The sequence below is a fragment of the Mastomys coucha genome, unplaced genomic scaffold (assembly GCF_008632895.1).
Source record: "Mastomys coucha isolate ucsf_1 unplaced genomic scaffold, UCSF_Mcou_1 pScaffold23, whole genome shotgun sequence".
NCBI classification, from domain to species: domain Eukaryota; kingdom Metazoa; phylum Chordata; class Mammalia; order Rodentia; family Muridae; genus Mastomys; species Mastomys coucha.
In genome coordinates this window covers 39641512-39668611 of record NW_022196906.1, presented here as the reverse complement: position 1 = coordinate 39668611, position 27100 = coordinate 39641512, and the positions used below count along the sequence as shown (strand labels likewise).

Below are 27100 nucleotides of genomic sequence, written 5' to 3'. Positions count from 1 at the left end.
CCTCTTGAGAGCTCCGACATAGTGGTTCCACAGAGCAGAAGCTAAGCTTGGAGGCTGTCCTCCCATCCCTGCTCCAAAGCACACCTGCAGCCATCGTGTGATGCCGGTGAATGGGGTCTGTGAAGCCTGGGCTGTGCCTGCCTGGCTCCGAGCTTCTGTTTTCTCTGCAGGTAGTATGTTTTATCGGTTAGTCCTCTAGACCTAGCTTAGTGAAGCATCCACAAGGGACCAGGCAGGGCCTTTCCTGATGATCCTTGGCAGCTGCACCTCTTCTTTGCATTCAATGTGATCCCTGGATGTCTGTAGCTAGACTGGAGCATATATATCACAGTGCCTCACAATGATTTGGCAGCAGCATAGAGCCTCTGGGGCTGTAGAGGAAGGCTCTGGAAGGGCTCTGGGAGTAGGCACTCAGTAACCCCATCTTACTGACCTCCAACGCACTCGCCATCCCAAACCAACACCATCCAGGTGACCCTGCAAACCCATGACATCCCCACAGAGCAACCCACAGGCTTTCACTTGGCACCTATAAATCAGACCACACGTGAAAGTCATGCTCCATGGGATTGATCCCTTCCTGCCCTCAGTGTATCTCCATCTGTATCCTAGCTTCCTAAGCTAGCCATTGTCCCCTGGGGACAATGTGAGGGTGCTGGTGATTCTGTGTCAGGTGGTGCTGCTCTTTCAGAAAGACACAGGCGGGTTGTGTGTCACAAGAGGCCACAGTGGGCAAAAACCCTCACCATCTGTCCCAGCACCTACCTGATTTATTCTTGTATTCAATATCAAAGCCAGTGATGATGCTGTTTCCATCAAATCTCTGAGTCCAGCGCAGGTTCATGCTCCGGGCCTTCACCTCCCGGATCTCCAGCTCTGGGGGGTCAGGGGGTTCTGGACAGTGACAGAAGAGGAACAAAGGTGAGATGGTAGCAAGCAGTTTAGCTGTAGGCCTCTGGGTCCTAGGGAAGATGAAAGAGTGGGTGGGCAAGTGAATATACCTTGCACAGTGAGCTGGATCAAACCTCGGTCCTCTCCATATGAGTTGATAGCATGGCAGCTGAAGAACACGGAGTCCCCACGGTCAGCTGGCTTGAGCTAAGATGTGACCAGTAGGAACAGGAAATGGAGGAAACAGGGAAAGTATTTTAGAGGGGCACATTCTAGGGGAACTGGGAGGGAGATTCTGAAGGGTCCTATCTAAGTCTTCTCTTTGCAGAAGGATTGAGATGTGTGTGCAGAGAGCTCAAGCAGGGAGAAAGGGTCACGGAGGAGACTGGGAACCCACGTAATGATAGCTGTGGTCGTTAGAAATGAGACAGTTTGAGGTTCTGATGCAGAAATATCTGGGTGTGGGACTGGTAGGTACCTTGTGAGGGGCAAGGAAGGGCTCCCCACCTCCCATTTCCCTCCCTTGGATAGGGATGAAAGGTACCCCAGGCTTGGGACTGCACACCCACCTTAAGTGTGGAGACCACCTCATCACCATTGTCCTTGGTAGCAATGGCATACCGCATGACGCGGTCAGGATCAATGACTGTGTCCCCCTTCTCCCAGCGGATTATGATGGGCCGCTCGCCACGTGCAGTGCAGTTCAGCTCCTTGGCGTGGCCCTTGATGGCAATTGTGGTGTTGGGGTGGGATGTGATCATAGCTGGGACTGAGGAAGAAGAGGCAAGGGGCTGTGAAGGGGGAGGCAGGAGGTGCTCGTGTGGCCGTTCTGTCCTTGCTCTGCCCCACCCTGGCTACCCTGGATGTCCTTACTCAAAGCTCTGCCCTTTGCTGCCCAGCCTCAGAGGGCTTCCTCCCAGCAAGGGGCATCCTGTTCGCCTGTCCCTGGTGCCCCTTGGTATTCATGCCTGGTACTTTCTTCCTCTTCTCCTTACATTTCCACGACCCTTCTAGTGACATCAGATTTTTTTTACATGCACAACATAATTACAAAGAAAACCAGTTATATTGAAATATGGTTATGCAAATATTAAAAACACTAACAAGCAAACTTTGGATATTGTTTATCACACACTGGCATGTTCTGCTCTTATTCTTTATAAGATGAGATCTGGTGGCAGGCCTTATAATTACTGTCTTATATTACCATGCTTTTGTAGTGGTGATGAGCACAAATGCTATTTTGAGAGGTCTACAGTAAATATGAGACATGACATGAAAATATCTGTGCATTTCAATGGGTGACAGTCACACACACACACACACACACACACACACACACACACACACACACGGTTACTGCTGTGGTTTGTGGCTTATGTTCACTGGCAATCACTAAATATCAGTTAGAGGCTAACATAAAAAAAGATGTGATTTCTCCATACTTAAACATCTGGCCCCATGGAATCATCTCTGTAGATGTCTGGGGCCTCTGTGGACCCCAGGTTCAAGATCACACTCTAAGGCTAGGGTCTCTCTCTGCTTTTCAGAGGGGCTGAGGTGTGTTTAGCTCCGATTTGTTCCACAGGATGTCTGGTAGGGACCTTATGAAAGGCCTTCTAGCAGCAAGAGGAGGGTCCACCAACCCTGCTGCACCTGCTAATCCTGTGGTTTCACCAAGGCAGAGCCAGCACCCTGGATGGTCCTTAAGAGGCCCCTTCTACTTACCTGGCAAGGAGCTCTACCAACAGCTGGGCCTCCTATGGACTTAAGTGTCTTGACCAGAAGCAGGGAGGGCAGATGGGTAGAATCTCTGAATCTTGGTCTATGCCCTTTGTGCAATTCAGAGCAATGTGTGCTGGGCTCCTACACCTGGCACTGTGCCAGGCCTTGGGTAACACACTCCTGACCTCCCAAATTGGGGGGACTGGGAAGGTAGATTTAATTGTGGCCAAGAGGAACAGGGAAGGCATCTAAGGAGTGTGTCTAGATGTGTGTGAAGGCATGACCCACACTTGCCAGGAACATTCTCTAAGAACTACAATATGGAGTCTGCTCACAGTGGGTTCTGGAGATCAGAGATCAGAGAGTAGCTCCTGGTTGACCACCACTGGCTTGTTGGTGCAAAGGTGTGTCAAAGAGACCTTGGCTTCTCTTGTTTCAAAACTTGGTCCTCTGGCATAAAGCTCACTCCTTTCCAGTGGCTCCTCTTACTCCTCTGCTCCTTCCAGTCTTCTCCTGAAACACTTGTTTTATTTTCTTGTTGTGCTTGAGTAGGTGCACAGTGTGTGGTGTGGTGTATGTGTGTGTATCTGAGAGCCCAGGAAGAAGCTACAGATTGATGTCAGTTATTGAACTCAGAGCTCATCGATTTGGCCAACCAGTCTGGCCAGCTAGTCCTAGGGATCCTACTAGCTCTGTTTCCCCAGTGCTGGGGTTACAGGGATGTCATCATGCTCAGCTTTTTATGTGGGTTTTGGGGATCAAACTCAGGTTCTCTTGCTTGTACTGCAAGTACTTTACCAACCAAGTCACTCTTCAGCCTTACCCCTTTCCTGTTTTAATGGCTAGTCCAGACACTGATCTTCCCAACCAACTCTCCAGGGATAGCTGGCTTTTATGACCAAAGAAACCTTTGGAGAAAAGAAGGGTGGACCTAGAGGGGTCCAATCTCAGGTACCAACCGAGGGTAAAGGGATGATTTGAACAGGCACAAGAAGGTAGAGGGCAGCACCTGCTCCCTCAAGCTCCCCGAGGTCACGCCTCACAGCCAGCTATTTCCTCTGAGGCCTCCATGTGTAGATCTGATGTGGGGTGGGGCTGGGGGCAGCCCTAGCCCCAAGCCTCTGTACCAATGTCTTAGCACATTCCCCTAGTCTCGGCTCATCAAATAATGAAGCAGATAAACTTTATAATGCACAGCATTACACCAGAATATACAATAAAATGCGAAAGACAAATAACGAGGTGTAAGTTATAATGAAGAAAAAGCCTGCAGTCAGAGACATCCAAGTATGAATTATTGACTAAGGTTTTACACTCTCAAGGATGTGCGCAGGAATATTTTTCCATCAAAGATTTGCATAATTCACTCGTATAAACCTGGGTGGAATATAGAGTGAGATTTTACATTGACAAGCTGAGCCTTGCACTGCAGATGCCTCCATGTTTTACAGGAGGGTGGGAACTCGAGGGTGGGGGAGATGCAGCTGCTTCTGCAATACCTGCAGGGAATGAGCAAGGCCTGTGTCTGGAGCCTGGGTGGGTGTAGGTCCTAAGGGAGTTGGAGGAGAGGTGATCTTGTTCATGACTCTCTGTCTCTGTCTCTGTCTCTGTCTCTGTCTCTGTCTCTGTCTCTCTCTCTCTCTCTCTCTGGGTATACAAAAAGGAGGATGGGGGCAGCTTTAGCCTTTGCACAGGTCATAGTTGGGAAGGGGAGGGGGACAGGGAGGAAGAGTCCTTGGGAAAACTTTCCAGCTCTGAGCCATGGTGAGAAGCTTGCTCATCTAGGCTGTGCCTTCCATGTAGGCCTCCAGTACCCTGTGTCAAAACACCCTCAATCCAGACACAACTTTAAGCGAGGGCCTGCAGCTTGCAGAGTGGAGCACAGACCCTGCGTCAGATTCTACTCACCCTGTGGGTGCCACACCTTTGAGTAGCCTACAACCTGTACATCTGCTTCAGGGCACTTGTCTTTCCAATCAGGATTACCCAGAGACAGACTTGTGGATAATCAGAGACAGCAGGGTCTCCAGAGGCCTTTGGCTCCTCAGCCCCGCATAGCAACCACATCTGGAGCCGGCTGCCCATCCTCCGGTTGGCTAGTTGTTTTTACAGTAACAAGGGCTAGGCACCACACCTTACAGCTCTTTTTACTGCTAGCTCAGGGAAGCCATTGAAGGTGAGCTTGAAGAATTTAAGGGCCAGGATACCTGGGATCTAGTCTTGTCACTACCAGCTCTGTAGGCCTCCAACACATTAAAGTTAACATCTCTGTGTCCCACCGAGCGGCTGTAGGGATACAAGAAGCATAAAGGCCTCATACAGCACCTGGCCTATCAGACTTCGTTCCCACCCACAAGTCACCCCGCCCCACTCCAGCTCCAAGGGAAGCGTTACAGACACACATGCACCAAACTTCTGGGTTAAAATGTTTCTGGTAGATGATTCCACAGAATCATAGTGCCCAGATAAAGACCCACTCCACTGCACTGTATCCATCAGCTGCACGCATTGCTGAGCACCTGAAACATGGTGGGGCTGATTGAGAGGCACTATAAATGTAAAACAGACAGCAGATTCCAGAAATGTAAAGAGAGACATAAAATAGCTCACTTACATTTTTATATTGATGATGTATGTTGATACTGGGTTAAATGAATGGTAGGATTACTACTTGTAATACTCTACAAGGGAACAAACTTAAGCTCTTTAGGGAAGCCATTTGCCCCAAGGTCACTCCACTAGCAGGCAGTAGCATCCCTGAAAAGACAAAAGCTGAGCACAGTGGGACACATCTATAGTCTCAGCTGTAGGGGTGCTGAGGCAGGAGGATTGTTTGAGACAGTTTGAGTAGTATAGTGAGGGCCATGAAGGAGGAGGAGGAGGAGGAAGAAGAGGAGCAGGAGGAAGAGGAGGAGGAAGAGGAGGAGGAGGTAGAAAGAAGGAAGAGGAGGAGATGGGAGGGAGAGAGAAGATGGGAGGGAGGGAGGGAGGGAGGGGGAGGAACTCCAAAACATATTTCAAAGGCAATCACAAGCAGTCTTTCTTGTATCCCTGTACATTCACATGGTGTCATCACATGTGAGCCAGTGGAGTCCCTCTGCCCCATAAGCCAAGGCCCCGGTGTGTTTGCTTAATTGAGGGAACCATGAGTTGACACCTCTGTATACATTGCCCCCCCCCCCACATGCACGCACACACACATGCATGAACACCTGTGGTGTTCTGAGGTGGCAAGCATGCCATGTGGCAGCATATTCTGTGTGCCTTCTATGAGTGACCTCCTCAGAGGGACTCTGAGCTATTGTCCCCTGCAGCGAAGCCCAGTACCCTCCTGCTACCTCACTAAGTTCCATAGCCTCCTTGGTACCTACAGCACTCTGGATGTTTCATTTTTGCTTAGCTCTCCTGATGCTAACCACAGGAAACAACTCTTATTAGCCCCATTCTTTAGACAGGAACCTGAAGCTTCCAGCAGGGTCTATTCACCCTGAGCTGTGGTGACAGAGTTGGCTGTCTCTCACCATCTGCCTCCCTGTCCTCTCGTGTGCAGTCTCTGTTTTTTTCAGAGATGGGATTGGGTTGTCACTAACATGTGGCCTCTGTGTGCTTGCTGGTGCAGCCTCAGCATTTGACCCTGGGGATCGAGTCCCAAGTTTTAGGGACCCAGACAGAAGTGGGAATGATTAAGCAGAGGACAGAGTCCTGGTTAGATATGCTAATGACAGCCTTGGATTGTCATGCTGTTGCTTTTAGGTAGAAGGTGATTCTGAGATACTTGTGGTGAGCAGCAGGCCCATCGTCTACAGTTTCCCATTCCTGTGCCATTAAGTGACACTCAAGTGTCCAACATGTGGTGGTAGAGGAGCACAGCAGCATCTTGGTAGATTCCAGGTCCTCCCCTGTCTGCATGTCTATCACACGAGGACACACCTCCTGCAAGGCTCCCAAACTGGAATGCTCTCCCGCCTGCTGACTTCCTGGTCTGATGGGGAGACTCTCTGTGGGCCCCAACCTGGCATGTATCTAAGAAAAGGAAGTTCTGTGGTCCTCTGCGACTCCTAGGCAGCCTTGATGGGACGTGGAACTCTAGCCGCTGCCAGTTAGGCCTGTGGATCTAATGCCTAAACTGTTCCTCCTCCTCCTGGCCCCATGGGGCCTTACAAGCAGGTGCAGCAGACAGCAGAGAGGGACCTCGTATAGAGGGGCACTGATTACAGAGAGCAGGCATCCTTCCTGAAATCCAGGGCCCTCCAGGGCTGCCAGCCCAGGAGAGAGGAAATCAATTTCAAAAACAGGACAGTTGTCAGAATCCAATGTTACCGGTTCCGTCTGTGAAATTACTCTCAGGCTGGCTCCTGTCGCCCCTGAGGTCCTGCCTGGATCAGCTGCTATTTACATTTTAATTTGATGTGAGAGGCCGATAGATTTTTTAAAACACCATGAGATGGCCACTCAGCTCAGCACCCACAAGCTTTGCCACCACTCTCAGCTTTATATATATATATATATATATATATATATTTTTTTTTTTTTTTGAACAGGGTCTCTGGCTGTCCTGGAACTCGCTATATAGATCAGGCTGGTCTCATACTCACAGAGATCTGCTTATTTCTGCCTCCCAAGTGCTGGGATGTAGGCTCTTGAGTTTTAAGACATTAGACTACGGACGGGCTAAACTTTGCTAACCTGGCTCCTACCTCATTTCCCAGCTCCCACCCCCTTCCCCCAGGTCTCATTTCCTAAGCATGGATGGGTCTAGTTCCTTAAATTTGCAGAACACTGCATTATGTTTTGAAGAACACCTTATTCCTTGCTTCAAAGGAGGCTAGATCAGGATCTATCTCTCTGTCTCTCTCTCTCTGTTTCTCTCTGTCTCTCTCCCTCATACACACACACACACACACACACACACACACACACACACACCCCAGTGTGGAAGCTCAGAGGTTAAGCAATCTGTCTGATATTACACTGTGGTGATATGCAAGGAGGACATCAAGCCTCTAGCAGTTTACTATGCCCCTTCCTTTAGTGTTAGCCCAGACTTCTCCTTCTTGGTTGCACCCCAACACACACCCCTGGATGGCTTTTTGAAGGAGTCCAGAAGAAGGCAGAAAACAGGAGGTAGATGGGGTATGTGGAGGCCAGTCCTTATGGGCAGGGGCAGGAGTAGGGATGACTAGGAAGGCTCCCTCCCTTTCTTCTGTGGTGAAGGGAGCTCAGCTGCCTTTTCTGACACTCCTAAAGCAGCTAGGGAAGGAAGCTTCAGCTATGAATCCCCAATGGAGAAGCGCTGCCCTGCGGGAAGAACGGGAAGAATCTGGTGACAAAAACTACTTGTTGGAGTCTGAGTGGCTGACAATGAGGCTCATGGGTGCCAGTCACAGCGAAAACCCCGATTTGACTGAGGGCTTACTATGCACCAGGTCCTGGGAATGAACATATTGGATCCTTACAGATGGGGAAACTGAGATTTGGAGAAGTTAATAGGCTACAGTCACATAGCCAGCTGGAGTCTGGCTCAGGGCATCTGAGAACTTATTGGCCCTGTGACATTGGACAGAGGAATAGGATGGGGCAGAGGTTAGGGACAGGGAAAATAGGTGCCTGGCACTAATATACTAGAGCTGTGGTGAAGGCTGACTTGGGGAAAGAGGATTGGCTTGGAGATTGAGGACCAAATATGCTCTCCCAGATGGTCAAGGAAGTTTTCATACTTGTTGACACTAGAGAACTATTATGAAACTTAATGACAAACTCATCATGGGTCATACAGTTCAGTCAGTTGAGCTTAGCATGTGTGAAGTCCTGGGTTTAATCCCCAGCACCACATAAACTAGGCAAAGTGGCCCAGGAGGCAGGAAGATCAGAAATGAAGGGTCGCCTCCAGCGACATATTAAGTTTGAGGCCTTGAGACCCTGTCTTAAAAAGAACAAACCCTTCAAAGTAAAATAAACTTATGGTGCAGACACAGCCCTTAGAGGTTGTAACTAAATGGGTCTGAGTGGGAACACCGTCAGCCTGGTGGTCTTTACATGGTCAGAGTATAGTACCATAGGGCCAAATTCTTGGTCCTTTTCTAGCCTCAGGCAGAAAGTCCTCAAAGCCACCAAGATTAGAAGGCTGATAACAAAGTCAGTATTTACCACCACCAAGGGAGGGCCTTGGCTTTTTAAGGAAGTCTTTCTGATAATGCAACTGAAATCTCCCAGGTCTTTCCAGTGAAAAATGTGTCTCCAGGAGTGAGATGGGTTTCTGGAAGCCCTCTTCTTCTTCTTTTTTTTTGGGGGGGGCGGTGTGTTTGAGACAGGGTTTCTCTGTGTAGCCCTGGCTATCCTGGAACTCACTCTGTAGACCAGGTTGGCCTCGAACTCAGAAATCCGCCTGTCTCTGCTTCCCACGTGCTGGGATTAAAGGCGTGCGCCACCACCACCTGGCTTTTGGAAGCCCTCTTCTTTGCCCTCTGGTGGACAGCTCTCAGAGACAGCGGGTGCCCCGGAGCAGAGCTCTGAGCTCTGCACGCCCAACCTGTCAGGGGAGAAGGTGTCCTCCTCCTCTTCCTCTCTCTGCCTCTTAGAGCCTTTGTTTTTGAAAGGATTACATGAAGTCTGAGAGTTTTTTTTTTTTGGGGGGGGGGAGGGCTCCTTCCCTTCAAACCCAGCGTGTTCTCCCTCCCTGCAAAGTCCGTGTTTCCCTCCATGTTAACAAGCTCCCCGACAAGAACAGGACCTGCTTGGCAGTGTGAGATAAGCCACCACAAAGGGGCATCGTTGGCACACTGGGAGGTGGGAGCAGCTTCCACTCAGCCACTCTGCTCAGCCTCAGTGGCAGCCCAGCTCTGCAAGCTTCCCCTGGGACAGCTTGGGAGGGGGATACCTTCTGGTTGGTGCCTGCTTTGTTTCCCCCGTTCTTAAAGAGCTAGGCCATGGCGTTGTTAATTTGATTGCACCCGCTCCGGCTTCCTGTCGCCCCTGATTAGGCAAGCTCCACCTGAAGTGTGAGATTGGTTCAAATTGTGTGGCAGGAACCAGCCTGGCCCTTGGTGAACAGGCAGGGAGGAGTCTGGGAAGCTTCAGGCCCCCAAGATCCCAAGGAAGCAGGCATTAGGACTCAGCCAGGAAGAATGTGTGCACATGTAAAGGCTGCTGAGCTCTGGGGTCATTGAGAAGGGTGGGGCCCAGCAGCCTCAAACCTCAGGCCTGTCTCTGAGGCACGGAGGGTGAAGATGATACCCTCGGTCCCACCAGACCTTTCTCTATCCAGCTATAAAATGGGGCAGTTACTTTCTCCTTTGGCTGCTGGCCAAGGTATGCAAGATCAGGAGTGGAGTGGGGGATGGGGACCCATTTTCCCTACTGAGAGTGCTGGGGGAAAAAAAGACAGTAATAATAATAGCTAACATTTATTGAATGCTGATTATGTGCATGCACCGTGGTTAATGCTCTCCACGAATTAGCTCATTAAACCCCTCCCCCACAGCCCTAGGAGGTGTGTGTGTGTGTGTGTGTGTGTGTGTGTGTGTGTGTGGCAATGATGGCTAAAGATGGCTTGGAACTGACAGAATCCGATTAGAAACCGGAGACATGAACATCTTCCTTTGGCTTCTAAGAGAAGGTGTTCTGGGTCATCGCAGAGAACACCTCGGAGCTGGAGTTGCAAGCGGTTCCTGGAAAGGGCCAAATAGCGTCCTAGGCTTTGCTGGTCACTGCATCACCAAAGAAGCCACCGACAGTGAATCAGGAAGGAAGGAGGGGTGCAGCCTGGTACTAGCTGTGCAGCTGCAGGCTAGGTTTGATCCTGGGCCTAGCTTGCTGAGCCCTGTTGTGGAGTTGTGAGCACAGAATCAGAGAGGCTTCAGGACCTTGCTTGTGAGAGGGTTTTTGGCTAAGAGACTGTCTGCGGTCAGGACAGGATGGTCGTGGTCAGCCAAGAAAGATCCTGAAAGCCACTAGCCTCAGGGGATGTGGTTTCTAATCAAAGTGTGAGGTGGTCATGCTGATTCTAGTAAGAAGATACACAGAGAAGATAACATGACCCCACAGGGGAGAGTCATGTGGCAATCAGAGCAGAAACTGGAGGGATGTTCCTGCAACTCACGGAACCCATGACTTGCTACAATCCCCAAAGAAGCCAGGGTGCTTCGCCAAGGAGCCTCAGGGAAGCAAGCACAGGGCTAATTGCCACCCTGTGTCACACTCTATGGACTGAGAAAGAATCAGCCTGTAGTGTTTTGAGGCCTTTAGTTGGTAGTACTTTGTTGGAGCAGCCAGGGGAAACTGAGGCAGTTCTGGAAGCAGCAAACTTGGGGCGGGCGCATTCTGTACTCAGTCCATAAGTCTTGTCTTCTAGGTCAGGAAGATGACCAGCTAGTTCCACAGTGAATTGAGTCCTGTAGGGTCATGAAGACTAGCATCCAGCTCTCCACAGACATGCCACCCAGTGTGGTGCCCCAGGCTACCCAGTCACCTTTACTTTGTCATAGCAACCATGCTACCTCTCTGTCTCGGTCATCTTTGTGGCTAACGCTGCTGCCATCTCTTCTTTTCAGCCTCAAGCTCTTGACTTTCTCAAATGCTTGGCACTGTTCCTTCGAAGTTCTCTTTCCTCTCCAGTCCCTGCTCATTGTCCTATGCCATTCCTACCCCAGAGGAGATCATGCCTGCAAATCAGGGTGACTTCCCACCCCTTAGTCCCTAGTTGCCACCATCTGGTTCTCTCCTCACTGTCCCCCATGCAGACTTCTGTCCCAGTGCCTTTGCCTGGCTGCCAGTCTCCCTGAAGCCACCTTTCTCCTTTTGCTCACTCCAGCACCACCCCTCCTGGAAGCTCTGACCAGTTCTGCTGACCCACTCCAGGTTCTTCCATCTTTGACCCTACTGATGGCAAGGCCACTCTGTAGCCCACACCTCTGCTTCCTCTCCTAGAGGCTTGGTGTAGTTTTCTAATCAGTCAGTAACTCCTGGAGGCTGCAATGGAGACTTAGCCTCGTCCTTCCCTCTTGAAGACCGCTGAGGTTTGGAGAGTGTCTCTCCAGTGTTCATTTGTGGAAACTGAATTCCCACCTGAGTGTCAGGAGGGTGGGGACTTGATTTTGACTGTGGCATTTATAGATGTGTCCTTGAGGGGGTGATCCTGAGTAGATCGTCAGGGTAAGTAGGGCCAATGATTGAATTCTTGTGGAGTTTTAAGGGGATGAAGGGACACACACACACACATGTACCCATTTATACATACAAGCTGTTTCTCACGTGTCACATCCTGTCTTGGGCCTCTAGGTTTATGAACCCAAATAAACTCCTTTTTCTTAAGACTTAGCCATCCTAGCAACAGGAAGCAGGTAAATACACAGACAGACCTCTGCACAGTGTTGCATGATGGGCTGCTCAGTGAGCACATGCTCATGGCTTGTCTGATGCAACAGTGCATTCACTCAGAGGGGCTTTCATCATTATTGGGGAGTAGCTCTGGGCTTTCTCCCCGGGGCAAAGATGAGAGGTGCTTCTCAGCTCTCTGCCACTGTCCTGCATCACTCTACCTACCACACAGAGCCCTGTGCACAGGATGCCTGGATCCTGAGTCTCATCTGAGCTGCCCTGGGTGGCACCTTGGAACTGGGATCCATTTGGAAGCAATTTAGTGCTGTGGTCATGGGAACTTCAGAGGCAGAGGAGTGATAATATGTCATCTGTCCCCACCTCTGAAGAGTGGCCCAGGTGAGGCACCTGGAGTTAAACAGGGAGTGGAAATTGAGTGAGCAGGACCAGGCTCCTTAGCCAAGCCTTTTGTCCGTAAGGACCTGAGCCCTCATGCTGATAGAGTGTGGCTGGGATGGAGGCTTTTCTTGCAACAGGTCCCCTAGGGTCTGGGTCTGGGGATGTGACCGATTCCTCCTGTTGCAATGATCCTATTGGTGTCATGAGGTCAGTCAGCTGGCTTACATTTTGCTGGTTGAGAGATATTTTATTTCCCACCCCCTAACATCTGGGCTATGGATTCTGAAAAGCAGGACCTTTCAAGCTTAGGGGGTTAGAGAAAATGAATGAAGTAAGCCCCCACATCTCAGTAGGCAGGGCACAATCGTCAGCAGCAGGTCTCCTGTTCCAGCCCTTCCTAATCTCTGGATGCTTGATTTGTCTTCCCTGTATCTCTGGAGGCTGCAGACTCCTGGGAGCTTTGTCAACTAACTCCCTGCTTTTCTGTGAAGGAGGCCCAGGAGCGGAAGGAAGTTACAGCCTGTCCTCACTTCTGCTTGATGAAGCACAAGACACGGTGTTGGTTCTTACTCTATGAAGTCTGGAAATCAATAAGGCCAGAGAGGCCACTGGCTAATCATTGCCATGGAAATCATCACTCCCTCCCTCTCTCGACAACATCCAGGGAGTCCTCTATCATTGCCTGCACAGAAGACTCCCTCCTGCCTTGGCACAGGCCACCCCGAGGCTGGATAGCTGAGGCTGACCAGTGGCCATAGCCTGAGGAGAAAGAGCCAGCAACAGCCTCCAAATCCCACAATTGTGTTTGTCAGTGGGGGTGGTGGCTCAGTTGGCCCTGAGTCCTGCCCAACACTCACTTTTCTGTCTTCTCTCCAGGCGGGTAGCAGACCTGGTAGAGCATCTGCCCTGTCCTTTCAGGTTCTTGGGAAATCATAGGGCCAAGGGAAGAGCGTGGGAGCCACCTAAGATGTCAGCTTGACCAGGCCTGCAAGCAGGGGCCTGTCCATTCCTAGCACATGGTGCCAGAGTGGACAGAGGTCTGGTCTGTGTTGGGTGCCAGGGACACAGTTCTTACACAGGGAGGAGAGATGAGCTCTGGACCCTAAGTAGCTCAGAGATCGTGAAGATTCAGGCCTCCCCACCAGCGAATATGCAGGAGAACCCTGGGCTACTCTTCTTCTAGATTGCTCTGTGCCTCAGTTTATTATCTATTCCAAGGGGTTGGGGGAAGTGTATTATGTATGTGACATCCCAAACTGTGTGTCCTGGAATTGTCTACGTGAACTGTAAATAGTTCATTCAGGTTGAGGGCCTAAGCAAGGGAGGAGAGGTGACAAAAGAAGTATTGGGGGAACTGGAAAGATGCCTCAGGGGTTAAGAGCGCTAGCTGATCTTTCAGAGGACCTAGGTTCAATATCCAGTATCCACATGGTAGTTTATAATTCCCTGTAACTCCAGTTCCAGTGGATCCAGCATCCCCTTCTAGCCTACGTGGGCATTAGGCACACAAGTAATGCACACACATACATGCAGGAAAAATATCCATACATATAAAGTAAAAATAAAATGAAACAAAATAAGAGCATTGGGTAGCCTGGAGGCAGGCATGGGGCATCCACGTCTGTACCAGATACATGGTCTGGACTGGACAAGGTTTTGTAGTCTTTGGGTGGCTGGCTATGCCTTTGGTTCATTGACTCATGTCCTTGTGGGAGGACAGCAGTCCCATCACCAGGTCAATGGACACCCCTCTTCTGTCTGGTAAGAGTTGTTTTCATTTGAACAGGGACTGACCTGGATTATGGATCATAGAGTTCACTGTGCTTCCTAGAGTTTTGCACCCTGACCTTGGGACCAGCAGTCAGCTACAGTGGCTAAGCCAATCTACTACAGTTCAAGCAAGGGCTTCCTTGGATCAGGCTGGCTCCCTCCATCAGCCCACCTCTATTAGGGTCTGGTTCCTTCTATCCGACTTCCTGTGATGCAGGTGTATGGAAGCTGAGGGCCCTTGGAGCTCACTTTAATTGGCCTGACATTTTGCAAAACAAACAAACCAAAACTCAGAGCAAACAAAGAACCCTTCTGGGTTTAATTGGTTGTGGGCTTTGTCTGTGGCCCAGTCACTGGAGCCTTCAGAGAGGTGGAGGGGAGCCAGGGGCAGGAAGAGCACCTGTCTAATAGAGATGGGGGCCAGGAGTTCTTGGGGGGCCCTGTCATGTGATGGTGGCATCAAAACACAGCGAGTCCCCTCCACCCTGAAGAGCAGCTTGGCTTTGTACCTGCCTCTTGCTGAAGAATTCTCTTTGAAGATGATTTCTCTTCCTCTGCGTGTCAGGTGGAGCTGGAATTGCCTCCCCCTTTTTGGTCATTCTCATTCTCTCTCTCTCTCTCTCTCTCTCTCTCTCTCTCTCTCTCTCTCTCTCTCTCTCTCTCTCTCTCTCTCTTTCTCTCTCTCTCCCCTCTTGGGCTCACTCTTTTTTCTTTCTTGTTTTAATTTAAAAAGGAGATTAAAGGTAGCCCTGTGGATATAGTATTTTTTTTCTTGCTAATTATGTTTATTTTCAATCAAGTCCTGGGAGGCAACTGCCTGGCTCTTTGGAAAGACTCCTAAGGCCGCTGGAGCCACTGCTAGCCAGGCTGGAGGTGGCATATCTCAGATAAGGACTGGGTTTTCTGGATGGGTGAATTCTGATTTTGTGGGTGAGGAAACCAAGACCCAGAGGAAGGAAGGCAAGGAAGAATCATGGGGTGGTTGACAGTCTAACCTGTGAACACAGCGATGTGACCCAATGACCTCCATCCACTCTCTCAGGTTCTGTGCAAAGGAACTGTTGCTAGTTTCCCAGGGAGGATGTGGGGAGAGGATCGTCAAGTGCCACATGTGAAGGGGCAGGTCTGGGTTCAGGGACTTATGAGCTTAGCCATACCAAGTCTTGGGGATAAAGAGGAGTGGAGGATACTCAGGATTGTCTTCTGGGATGTCCAAGGACTTGGAGAACTCATTTCCTGCTTCCCCAAACCCTTGGTGCCCTGGCTGGATGGTTTCAGATGTCAGTTGGACTGTGTTATGGGATCCTTAGGTCTGTGAGGTCTCACAAGGGAAAAGGATATGTGAGTTAGTAAGGCCACCTCTCACATGCGTGCTGTCCAGTCAGATGGGAACCCAGAAGGCCAAAAGGGCTCAGGACACTCCTCTTCTTAAAGCAGGGACATTAGTCTCCTCCTGCCTGTGGACACCAGAGCTATGGCTCCCTGGTCTGGCCTTGGATGGAGTTAGACTGCTGTGGATTCTCTAGTTCTGAGCTCTTTGATTTGGGCTGAGCCATGTCACTAGCACCCCAGGGTCTGTTACAGAGAGCTAGTTGTGGGACTTCGTAGGCCCCATTACTATATGATTCAGTTCTCTTAAGAAAGTCCCCTTTATCCATCTGTTAACAAACCTGCCACTTAAAGCTACCGAGAACAGAAGTTCTGGTCCACTCATCATGGCATCACCAGCCCTAAGCCAACCATTGCTAACAATGGTCAGATGCATACCTGTGTCAAGCACTGTATAAATTGTTGTCGATGCTTAGTCTCATTGAAAACTTACTAGTGAGAAAAAGTACACACGCCCACCCCCGCACCCCCTCCCATTCACATCAGTGTGATCCTTGAGGAGCCTACAGTAAGTTGGAAGTATCTTAAGTTAAAATATGTTGAATACTCTTAATTGGATGTGTCTGGTCGAGCACGGAGGGGAGGGAGGGCAGGAAAAGTAAACGCAGTATGCGTCAGGAGCTGTCCTCTGAGCCTCCTACCTTAAGACAGTAGACAGGTGTGTTTCTTGTTCACCTCATGATCAGTGGTTAAGTGGGCATATTTGTCACTGCTGTTGCCTCGCATTGGGAAACAGTACTGGGCCGTAATATCATTAGCTTGAAAAAGGAGCAAAATTTGAATTTTGGACTATAGCTGTTACTGACTGTTTACTACTTTGGCCTCATGGTAAAGGTTAAAAAATGGAAGCCGTCTGTGTCACAACTGTTAGCTCACAGGGGAGGACACCAGGCTCGCAGAGGTCACTGCCTGCCACCTCATAGCTCTCAAGTAGCAGAGCTGGGATTTGAACTCAGGAATGTCTACTCTACTCTCCTGGCCATGGAGCAAACACCATTTCCTGTTCAGTAAGTGCTCAGCGACCTGAGGAGTCAGCACTGTGAGGTCAGGGATGTGCACGTCCCATCAGCATGGCCCAGTCAAAATGTCCACTTTTCCCTGTATGACGCTTTAGGAGATGATGCACCCTCTGACACATTTCCTTTCTTTCTTCTGCTTGGGGACAGTGGGGACAAAGGTCAGTTAGCCCTCTGAAGCCTCAGACCTAGTTCCATGGAGCTGAATCAGGCCAAATGTTTTCTAAAAGTAGGAGATACGGGCAGAGCTTTAGGTGGCTGCCTCTGCAAGTGGGTCAGGCATAGGGCTGGTGGCTTTGGGGGATTTAGAATGGATTCAGAAATGAATGAGCTTCATCCAGCCAACTCAATGGTAAGCTCTGTGTGTGTGTGTGTGTGTGTGTGTGTGCATGTGTGTGTGTGTGTGTGTGTGTGCACAGATTATGAAGGTCCTATGGTCCTCTTCCCTTTCTATAGAGATTAGAGGAGTGGAAAAAGATGGATGGAGGAAAGGTCCAAATGGGTAAAGTACAAAAAGGAGGAGAGACAGTGTCTCGAGTGGCTACTGGTGGGTAACCTGGAGCATTATGCTGCTACAGAAGCAGTAGAAGAATAGCAGCTACAGAGAGGACCAGGGAATGCATGCTCCACCACAACTATGCCACAGGAGCATCTTCCAGCAGCCAGGTGCCATATAGTCTTATTTGGGCTGCTATATGGAGCCAGGCCCTCCCACCCAGACAGAGGCCAGCCTATGGCCAGCTCTGGGCTTCAGAGATCTCTGGCACTTTCTACCCCTTCTTTCCACTAGCACTGGGGAAGTCTGAGGATTCAGCATGGCCGGGACAAGCTGTCAAGAGAGCCAGGCCAGGATAGAAAGGAAAGTAGCAGAATAAGGAATGGTGTGTGTGTGTGCGCGCGTGAGCATGCACACATGCGCGTGTGTGCATGAGAATTGGAAGGACAGGTCCAGGCAGGCGATCCTTCCCCTTGTGGCTCTCCCTGGCTGAGGGATTTAGATTGATTGCCTGGCTTTATGAAGGACAAAGTGCTTTTTGATGGTGGGAAGGAGGCTGCTCCCAGCACGGGGATTTCGTCCAGGGGCTCCCTCAGCATCGATCCCCTGGCAGGGCTTCCCTGTCTGGATGAAGGCCCAGGATTGTTCATGGAGGGAGTTCCTGGGAGGTGTAGGGCTGACTGCACTCAGACCCTACAGCTCTCTGTAGCTACCCTAGAGGGACATTAGAAAGAATGGCACCGCTGGCCACACCTGTGTCCAGTCAGGGACACACTGACATACACCAAGGGCTGTACACAGTCTGAGCCCCGGACTATTATTTCTTTGTGGATAGGGTAAATATGGTTTAATAAGGCCATATGTGCTTATCAATGCATGGCTGCTCTGGTGCTTAACAGAACACAGGGGCAGCAGACAAACAATGGCTTCCAGAACCACGAAGGTGGCTCTGGATAGGGAATTCAGATGACATCCGTTGCATTAGAGTTACAGAGTTGTGTGGCCCCGATGCACTTCTATTTAGCCTCAGCTTCTGTGTTGTTCGAAACAGTTTTATGAGATTTATAAATTGGGAGTGAACTTCTAGGGTAAGTGGGGAGACTAGAACCCAGAGAAACAAAATGAGCTTCCAAGGTCACACAGATCAACTGAAGGCTCTACCTACATAGTGGATATAAGTAGGATGTAACACGTGGTACACAACTCAGTATGTATTAAGTAGCCGAAAGGAATTGTTTGATTTAGGTATTGGGCTTGGATTGCCAACTGACGTGTGAACCAAATAATTACCATACAGCTACCAGCGCCTGTGCCCTTGACTTGAGACAGGCCAGAGCAAGCCTTGCTTCCAAAAGCCCCCAGGAGGGTCCCAAGCTCACCTCCGAGCAACCTTGCTGTTTCTGGACACAGTAGCAGAATCCCAGGGGGAGGATGGGCAGGCATGGGAGAGCCAAGACTGCCTTTGGTAGTCCTTGGCAGAACGGGGACAAACATGAGGGCAGGACTCACTTTTCACGGTGAGGAACATGGCCTTGCTGATGTCTGTGCCCACGCCGTTACTGGCCTGGCAGAGGTAGTAGCCAATGTCCTCTTCCAGGACGTGGCGTATCAGCAGAGAGCTGTTGGGCAGGATCTGGATGCGGCCAGTGAGGGGCACTGGGTGATATTGCTGGGGGTTCCCACTCCCTGAAAGGAGGCAGAAGTTAGGGGGTGTTGGGAGTGGACTGGGTGTGACCTAGCGGCTTCAGAAAGGCCTGATAGGGCTTGCTTGCCCACCTGCGGCCATTTCAGAGCAAAGCCACACCATTCCACAGTACTGGCACCACACAGCTCCTCCTGCAAGACATGAAATACATTTAGAGAGATCTGGCCCTCACTTGGCTCTGAGGCACGGAAACAGGCAGGGCAGTACCCCCAGGCAGTCACTGAACTTGCTGGAATAAATTCCTGAGATACAAAGAACCATCTTTGGTCAGCTTGGTAATAGGCCAGAAGACTGAGTTCTCATATGACACTTGCCTGGTCACATGCAGTCAGGTCTGGGAAAGAGTCAGCTTTACAAGGGGATCTGGGGGACCCCTCCAATACCAACATTAGCCATGGACATAGTCTATTGTGTGGCATCATCAGATATCAAATGTATCTTTGTGATGAGGCTGGACTGGGAGAGGACTAAGATCATTAGATAGGACCCCAGGGTGGATGGGGAGGGGTGGGGAAGAAATACAAGCTGTCTTTGGGGTTGTGGGAGGTCAAGTGGTGGGGGCAAGAGGGACTTAGGGGGCTGTGGATGTAGCTCAGGAGAGGTGGGGTCGCCTGTCTTGAGCAAGGCCATCAGTTTGATCATCAGCATCACAAAAAGCAAACAGGATTTGGATTCAGCATCATGCTGTCCTTCACCCTGGTGTGGCTAAGTAGGACTTCTAGACCTTCTGATGTAGGGGTTCTTCAAGCTCAGAACTCAGTACTCCTTCTAGGGCTAGGAGTTGCGTGTAAGAACAGGTTCCATGCCCATCAGAACAGCCTCCAGGTTCTCCCTGCTCACCTTTGGCATGCTTCCACATGACCTTGGGTGGTGGGTAGCCATCTACCGAGCAGTTGAGCACACCAGCTTTTCCATAGATGCCATCTTGGTTGTTGGGCTGCACCACAAATCGAGGGGGCACTGTGGAAAGGGAGGTGGGGAGAAAAGAGGCTTAGTCTCCTAGGTCTGGGGACCTCTTCCAGTAGATGTCAGCCCTTCTTGGATCATTACAATGTTGGGAGCAGACAGCTTATAAAGTCAAAAAGGGTGAGAGCTCTTGCAAGCACTTCAATGAGAGCTCAGAGTCTTAAGTCCTAAACTTGACTGTGCTCTTAGCTGACCAAGTAAGGATGCCCTCCACTCCAGGTCTGAAAGTAGGAGGCTTGGGTCTCTCTGTCTTTAAGAAGCCAGCCAGAACCAACCTCTTCAGAGCCTATAATTCCAACTGGAGCTCTAGAGAGATGCTCTTGCCTTCCCCTCCAACCCTCCCTGGGACTGGCCTGACCCACTCACCACGCACGATGAGCTGGCGCTCCCTGCTCACGGTGGCCGCTGCGTTGCTGGCAATGCAAGTGTAGTTGCCATTGTGTTTAAGGGAGACACTGGAGATCTGCAGGGAACTCATGAATTCCTTGCTCTCGATGGTCACACCTGAGCCTGAGATGATCACCTGCCCGTCCTTTCTCCAGGTGATGCGGATGGGCATGTCTCCCGAGGACACCACGCAGGGGATGTAGAGCAGCTGGCCGATGGAGGCAGGGGGGAACTCAAAAGGCTGGATCAGAGGCGGCACTGGGGGACAAGGGGATATGAAGGTCAGCTGCCCTACTTGAGGACTCTGGCTTACCCTGGAATGCAGCCCCCCAGGGCCCTAGAACTTTATTTTCCTTTGAATGCATTATCTTCTAAGCATGCCCTGGTGCCTTGGCTCTTGTCCACCTGTAAACCCAGGCCAGAGCTCCCTGTCTCTGTGTTAGTTTTCCTGGCTCTCAGATTGGTCTTTGAATTTGACTCAGGCACTTTCTGACACACTGCTTAGCTTGTATATAAATTCTCATCTTGGCAGCTACCTCCCAGCCCTCTGTGGGCTTGGAGTAGATAGAGATGAGGTATCCCGGGGGCAAGGGAGGAAGGCCTGTTTAGATTCTCTCCCTTCTGTCTTCATGACCACTTACCTAAAACCAGATGCTTCCAAACCTGGTCCTCTCATGAACTTGCCCCTCCCCGTGGCTATCAGATTGTAGAACCATTACATGTGCACAGGAACCTCACCGAATCCTTCCCCAGACCTGGAGCTTGATGGTCTCACTTTACAGATGGCAAGATTGCTTCAGAGGAGCAGTCACTGAGATAGGTGATGGGAGGTGACACTGGGACTTGAGACCTGATCTATCTGCTCAAGTCAAGGCTCTTTTTACTATGCAGCATCACTACCTCTGAAAAAAGACCCCCAAATATTCATTCTGCAGGCCCTTTTGTCTCCCTAGGTGTTCCAAAATTAAAAAGGGAGCCTGCTATCCCTCTGATGGCCACATGGGTAGAGTCCTTGGGCAGAGCTCTCTGCACTCAGCTGCCCTCATCTCAACCCCTGGGGCGGGGGATGGAGGGTCAGGGCGCCTGTCTGCAGCCTGAGTCTCTGAGAGATGGATCCTCCTCTCTCAGCACTGGCGGGAATATCAGCCATTATCTTTATGATAACTCAATTAGGCGGCAGCAACTTCCCCAGCTCTTGGGGTGGGGGGAGAGGAGAGCGAAGGAGACAGACAATTAGCTTAACAAGGATGAGCACGAGTAGATGAGGTCTCCTTTCTGCAGTCGAATAATTAAATTACAAAGCTGCCCACAGTCCTCAGCCTTCTCCCAGGCTCCTGCCCACCCTTCCTTGGAAGCCAGTGATGCTATTTCACCACAGGCCTACCCAGAGCCATGGCCACAGCAGAGAGCACAGGCAGGCCTTGCAGACCCATGGTAGAAAGCAGCCAGATGTGCACAGAGAACGTCTGAATCCTTGGCGGGGTGGGGTAGGGTGGTCTGGAAGACATGGCAGTTAGGAAGGTACAACTTCCAGTACACATACCAGGGGCCTCAGCAGGCTTTCTCAGGCTACCCTGACCTTGCCCACTACTCCAGCTAGGGTGTCTATCATCATGACTTTCCATGCCTGATCCTTGCTTGGCATGCCCTCCTCCACTGCCATGAGCTCCCCATCCTTTGGCCAGCTTACAGCCATCTGATTCCATACCTACCTTGGTGTTGGCCAGGTCCTAGGCCCTAGCCAGATATCCTAGTCATTGGTCAGATCAACACATCCCTGTTATTGCCCCTGGTTCTGTGGGAGATTGGCTGGGACGTGGGCATCTCTAGACAGATTTCTCTGAAACTTAGGCTCCTCTGCCCATTATGGATACTTCCCTAAGAGACTGCTCTCCTTAGATCATTGTGAACCCGCTGGTGTGTGTGTGTGTGTGTAGGTCATACCTAGGCCTCTAGGCCTCCTTGAGTTTCTGATAGAATTGCTTCTGAAAGCCAGCACAGGCCTGATTGCCACCATCTTCCTGAGCTTGGAGGTAGGACTTGTATAACAGGAGTGGTTGTGGGTGCCCAATAGATGCTCATTAGATATGTAAATAAACGGATATATGACTGGATATCACCTCTCAGGGTGCCCTCAGGAGTTCCATGTGGTGGACTGGGGGTGGGGCAGGCAGAATGAGGGTTCATCCAGAATAAGAAGTACCCCAGCTTCTCTCCAGGTGCTGCTGTTCTGTGAGCATTCTGGAGCTTCTCCATGGTTCTTCCTAAGACCAGGCCTTTTCTTGTGTGGCACTATCCCAGCTGTTGGGATTAAGGAACCTCTGAACTATGCGCAGGGGTTTGTGTCATTGGTGACACTCCAGGAGCTGGGGAGTAGGACATGTGGCCAAGGCAGGGGTATTCTGGACACCTCATTTCCAGGGGAGACAGAGCAAGAAGACAGAGACAATGTTGCTCAGCAAGGAGCTTTGGCTTAGCAGAGGGGGCCATCTCTCAGTAAGGGGGCCATCTCTCAGTAAGAAGGGATTTAGAGAGTGGAATAAGTTACTAAGGCAGGTTAATTCATTAGTTAGACAATTATATAATATTTGTGAAATGCCTACCCTGTGAAGGTTTTATTGCTGTGTGGATGAGGAAGGCAGGACCCTGCCCAAGTTGGGAGAGGTAAAACACTGGCCTTTGTGATTACTGGGCCAGTGACCCCTGGACACACAGACGCAGGACTCAGCAGGGGAAGGTGTCCTCTGGGGGTGACCACAGCCTCAGGGTGCCCTGACCATTCGATCTGGCACATGTGCTTATAAAGTGATACACAAGATGAAGGAAGAAGTCAGGGTGAGGCAGAGACCATTGCAGACTGTCAGGGAATGCCATGGAGGAGCCCTTGAGATGCCACTGAAAATCAGCAGCCAGCACTCAGGTTGGGGCTTAGTTACATGGGTAGGATGGCCCAGGGCTCCTTCATGTCAGCTGTGTCAGATGACCAGACAACTCCTCAGAGGTCCGATGTAGCACGCTGCTCTCTATCACATGGCTACCACCAAGTTATGCATGCCACTGTGGCAGAAACCCTTCACCCACCTATGTAGCTGGCTACTCTAAATTGAAATAGTCCCTCCTAGAGGAAGGACAGATGCTTATAAAAGCGGGGAAGCTCATGAAAATTAGAAGACTCATGAGGCCCTCCCAAGGTTATAGAAGTGGCCAACAATTCCTGGGCAGAGTAGACTCCCTCCCGCCAAGCTTCAGGGGTGCAGCCTTCCTGACAGGGGTGCTCCCGTAAGTCACCCCCTACCCCTGCTTCTGTAGATAGTCCAATCCACTTGCCATTTTAGCAAGCTAGACTTGAGTGTAATAATTCCTTTTGGTCTGTTAGCAGGCATTTGTTCTCTCTGTTAAGGAAAAGTCATAGAACCCCTTTGCAGATAGTGCAAGGGCTGGGCTTCTTGAGGGAACTCTATAGCTTCAGGCTGGCATTCTGACAACCCTCAAGTCCAGGCTCAGAAATGGCTTGTGCTGTGGGCAAGGGTATTCTCAGAGGTGGTGGGATGTTTGATAAGAACACTTTTTTTTTTTAAGGCTTTGGATACCTAAAAAGGAAGACCTGCCATTTAGCCACGTCTTCTCTAAGCTCAGGGACAAATGCTAATAGAATGGGTGTATCATCTTTCCCCCAAGGAAACAAACTTTCAGGAGCTGGGGGTCTCTGGCCACCTGCTTTCATCATGTCACCTGCAGTCTCTTGTGCCCATGTCCATAACTTCTGCAGTAGCTGGCCTGGAATGTCATATAGTGGGTTGGGGGTAGGGCTTCTTTCCTGAAGCAAGGTACCACACCAGCGCTGAGGCCAAAGACCAGAGTATCTACAAAGATGTACAAATTGCGGCAGGCCACATGACATCTGGCTGTCATAAAGCCTTTATGGACACTTGTTTGGAAGTGTCATGCGGTACTGACCAGCAGCCCAGCCCATAAATGCTTTATGGGGTCTCTTATCATCTGTCTTTGAGGTTGAGCCTTTTATTTACTGCACCTGCTTGCAAAGTGTGCACCGTGGGAAGTCAGTGCCTCTCTGTCCACACAGCACGGACTCAAGAAAGATCTACGTTTGGAGCCAGGACATCTGAATTCCAGGCTCTATTGCTTACTCAAGTGACCATAGACAAGTGGCCGTGCCACAACCCCTGGCCTCTGCCTGAGCCTTGCTTTCTTAACTCTGTACAATGGAGGGGTGTCAGGCCTGGAGAGATGGCTAAGAATCCTTGCCACAAAAGCATGAAGACTTGAGATTGAATCTTAGTAACCCTGGGGGAGCCCTGTGTGGTGGGACTTGTCTACAGGCCCGGTGCTGTCAGGGGCAGAGAAAGGAAGATCACCGGGGCTTGTTGGTCATTAAGCTTAGCTCCAGGTTCAGCAGGAGACCCCGTGACCAGGGAGTGACTAAGCAGGTCACCTAATATCCTCTTCTGGTCTCCACATGCAAGGACAGCACATATGCACACATGTACGTGTGCACACACACACACACACACACACACACGACAAAAAATGGTGGAGGTAGGCCAATTAATTTTACTAGTGTGACACTGAGTTTCCAGGTTCAATAAATCTAATTATTCTAGGAATAAGCACCATTGACTTCAGCTTTTATCACAGCCATCCCTTCTTGGCAATGCCTTCTCTGACCACAAGGTCCCTTCCTCCTGCCACTCTTGTATCCAGTTTAGATTTAATGTCACACATTGTATCCACTGTCTGTTTATCGTTAAGTTGCAAGCTCCTGGAAGGTGGGGGTGCTGTGTGTTTTGAGCTCAGCTGTGTTGGTGAAACACAAATAGTACTGGGAATGAGGTAGGTACACATTCAGTGACTGAGTGAACAGAGTAGGTGCACAGTCAGTCACGGAGTGAACGAACGCACTGTCAATGCTCCCCCATCTTGAACACCTTCACCACTACCATCATCAGTCTCCTCTGTACCCTGAAGGAGGGTTGCTTGCTCTGTGTTCCCAAGGAAACCTGGCTGCAAGCAGAGCACTCTCAGAAGTAGGCAGTTCTGGAGCCTGCAGTGCCCCCTGCCTGTGGGTTCCAGCAGGGCTCCTTCCAAACCACCTGCAACTACAGCAGGCATTCAGGTAGGTGGGTAGCTTATGTCCTGAGAACATAGAACCTCCCACCCCAAACTGTTCATGGGAGTGGGACAGGGATCCCAACAGGAGCCTCTTCCAGTTACCGCTCCGCTGAAGCTATGCACGGACTTGATAGGGACAGATGTGTGTGAGTCCAGGCTAGGGATATTGGAGAAAAAGCATCTGTGTGGGGTGAGTGCCCTTTTCTGCGGGCTTGCTTTCTATGGGGACTTGGCATGCCCTCGCTCAGTCAGAGTGTGCCTCACACCCTCAGTCTAGTTGTAGAAGCTCTTGGAGACTCTGATGTAAGGTGGAGATATTTCCCCAAAGGACTGTGCCAAGAGACCCCAGTCGCGGGCCCTTTTGATTAATCAAACATTCAGTCTTTGCACCCGGAGATGCTTTTATGACACATTATTACCCAGCTGCTGAGGACTCAAAAGTCCCTAAGTCTAGGATAGCTCTGTGTCCGCTCCTCTTAGCGTCCTGCCAAGGATCTGTCCCGAAGCCCAGAGACAAATGCTATCCCCTGCAGCTGGTTCCCCTTGTCATTCAGTGCCAAGCCCGGGAATTCCTCAAAGCATCCTTTTGCCCCCCTGTCTCCTGCCTTGCTGAGCCTCCCTCACAGGAACTCTTGAGCAGTGTTTCATATAACTGCCTTTCATGGGACACGGAGGTCCTTTTACAGGAGAAGGTATTCATGCACACATAACTGTTCACATGCATGTACATGAATCTGCCCCAGCATGGGCAGGCTAGTGTGCCCTTTTGACACTTGATTGAGCTTGTAGTTTGTACACATGTGTGCACCCCACACATCACTGCACACGTGTGTAGATGCACGTTGGGTATGTTCTGATCTTGGCTCACTGATTGAAAATTTCATTAGCAGACAAGCAGTCCCCAGAAGGAACCGAGTCAGCAGTTGTTTTTCCAGCTCAAGAAGCAGCATTGGTTTGGTTGCATCTGGTCCACCCCGTCTTGGCTCCCACAGAGAAGTGGGGGTTGGGGAGGGGACTTGATACACTGTTGCAGGCTTCCGGTTCCTGTCTCATTCCATCTCAGCCTTTTTTGCACTCTGTTCCAGTCTGCCCCTCTGACTTGATGTAATTTCCAATGTCCAGTAGCCATAGGGTCTGGAGTGTTACCCCTGTACTCAACCTTTCCTCCCTAGAGTCTGGCCCCTTGCCATGTCCAGGGGCACCTCGTTCTCCCCCCTCCTTGGGGAGCTCTTGGAAGAGCACAGTCTGCTAATCAAGCAGCGTGATCATAATCAGCTTTGATGGGCTCTTCTGCAAAAGTGCATTCTAATGAGGTGGGGGAGGCGAGCAGAGAGGGTGGGGTGGAGGAGCTGAGCTTTCGGAGAAGTGGGGGAACTGGCTTCCAGGCCTTTACGTGAGTGTCTGCTCTAGAGAGGAAACAGGGGACCTTACCCCTCCTGTGGCTGCATACTGGTCTCTTTTTCAAACCTTGATGAGGGGGAGCAGGAACGTTTGCACCCAAGCCTACACTGATATCACACATTGATAGACAGACACAGGGATACACAGATAGACACACAGACATAACACAGACCCCCACACAGACAGACACACACACATGCCTAGGCATACAGACAGATAGACAGATACACATACATACAGATAGACATAGACAGACAGAGAGACAAACAGGCACACACATATAAACAGACACACAGGCACACACACACACACACATAGTCACACAGCACACACACATAGTCACATATGCACACAGATACACACATAGTCACACATGCACCCACACACACAGAGTCACACATGCACACAAATACACACAGTCATACATGCACATACACATGCAGGCACACAGTCACACATGCACACACAGTCACACAGTCACATACTCTCCACCCCTCTCCTCGGGCTGGG

General features: G+C 50.5%; 1 protein-coding gene across 2 annotated transcripts in view; it reads right to left on the bottom strand.

The window, feature by feature from the left end:
• Nucleotides 1-27100, bottom strand: part of Dscaml1 (DS cell adhesion molecule like 1) — a 322519-nt gene that overhangs the window by 47176 nt on the left and 248243 nt on the right. For both annotated transcript variants that reach the window (XM_031345842.1, XM_031345843.1), the window contains 6 exons: nt 20039-20317; nt 19547-19666; nt 18511-18687; nt 1461-1660; nt 1002-1098; nt 766-894 (listed from right to left, as the gene is read on the bottom strand). In XM_031345842.1, coding sequence (XP_031201702.1) covers nt 766-894; nt 1002-1098; nt 1461-1660; nt 18511-18687; nt 19547-19666; nt 20039-20317 — 1002 coding nt within the window. The remainder of the gene's footprint in view (nt 1-765; nt 895-1001; nt 1099-1460; nt 1661-18510; nt 18688-19546; nt 19667-20038; nt 20318-27100) is intronic.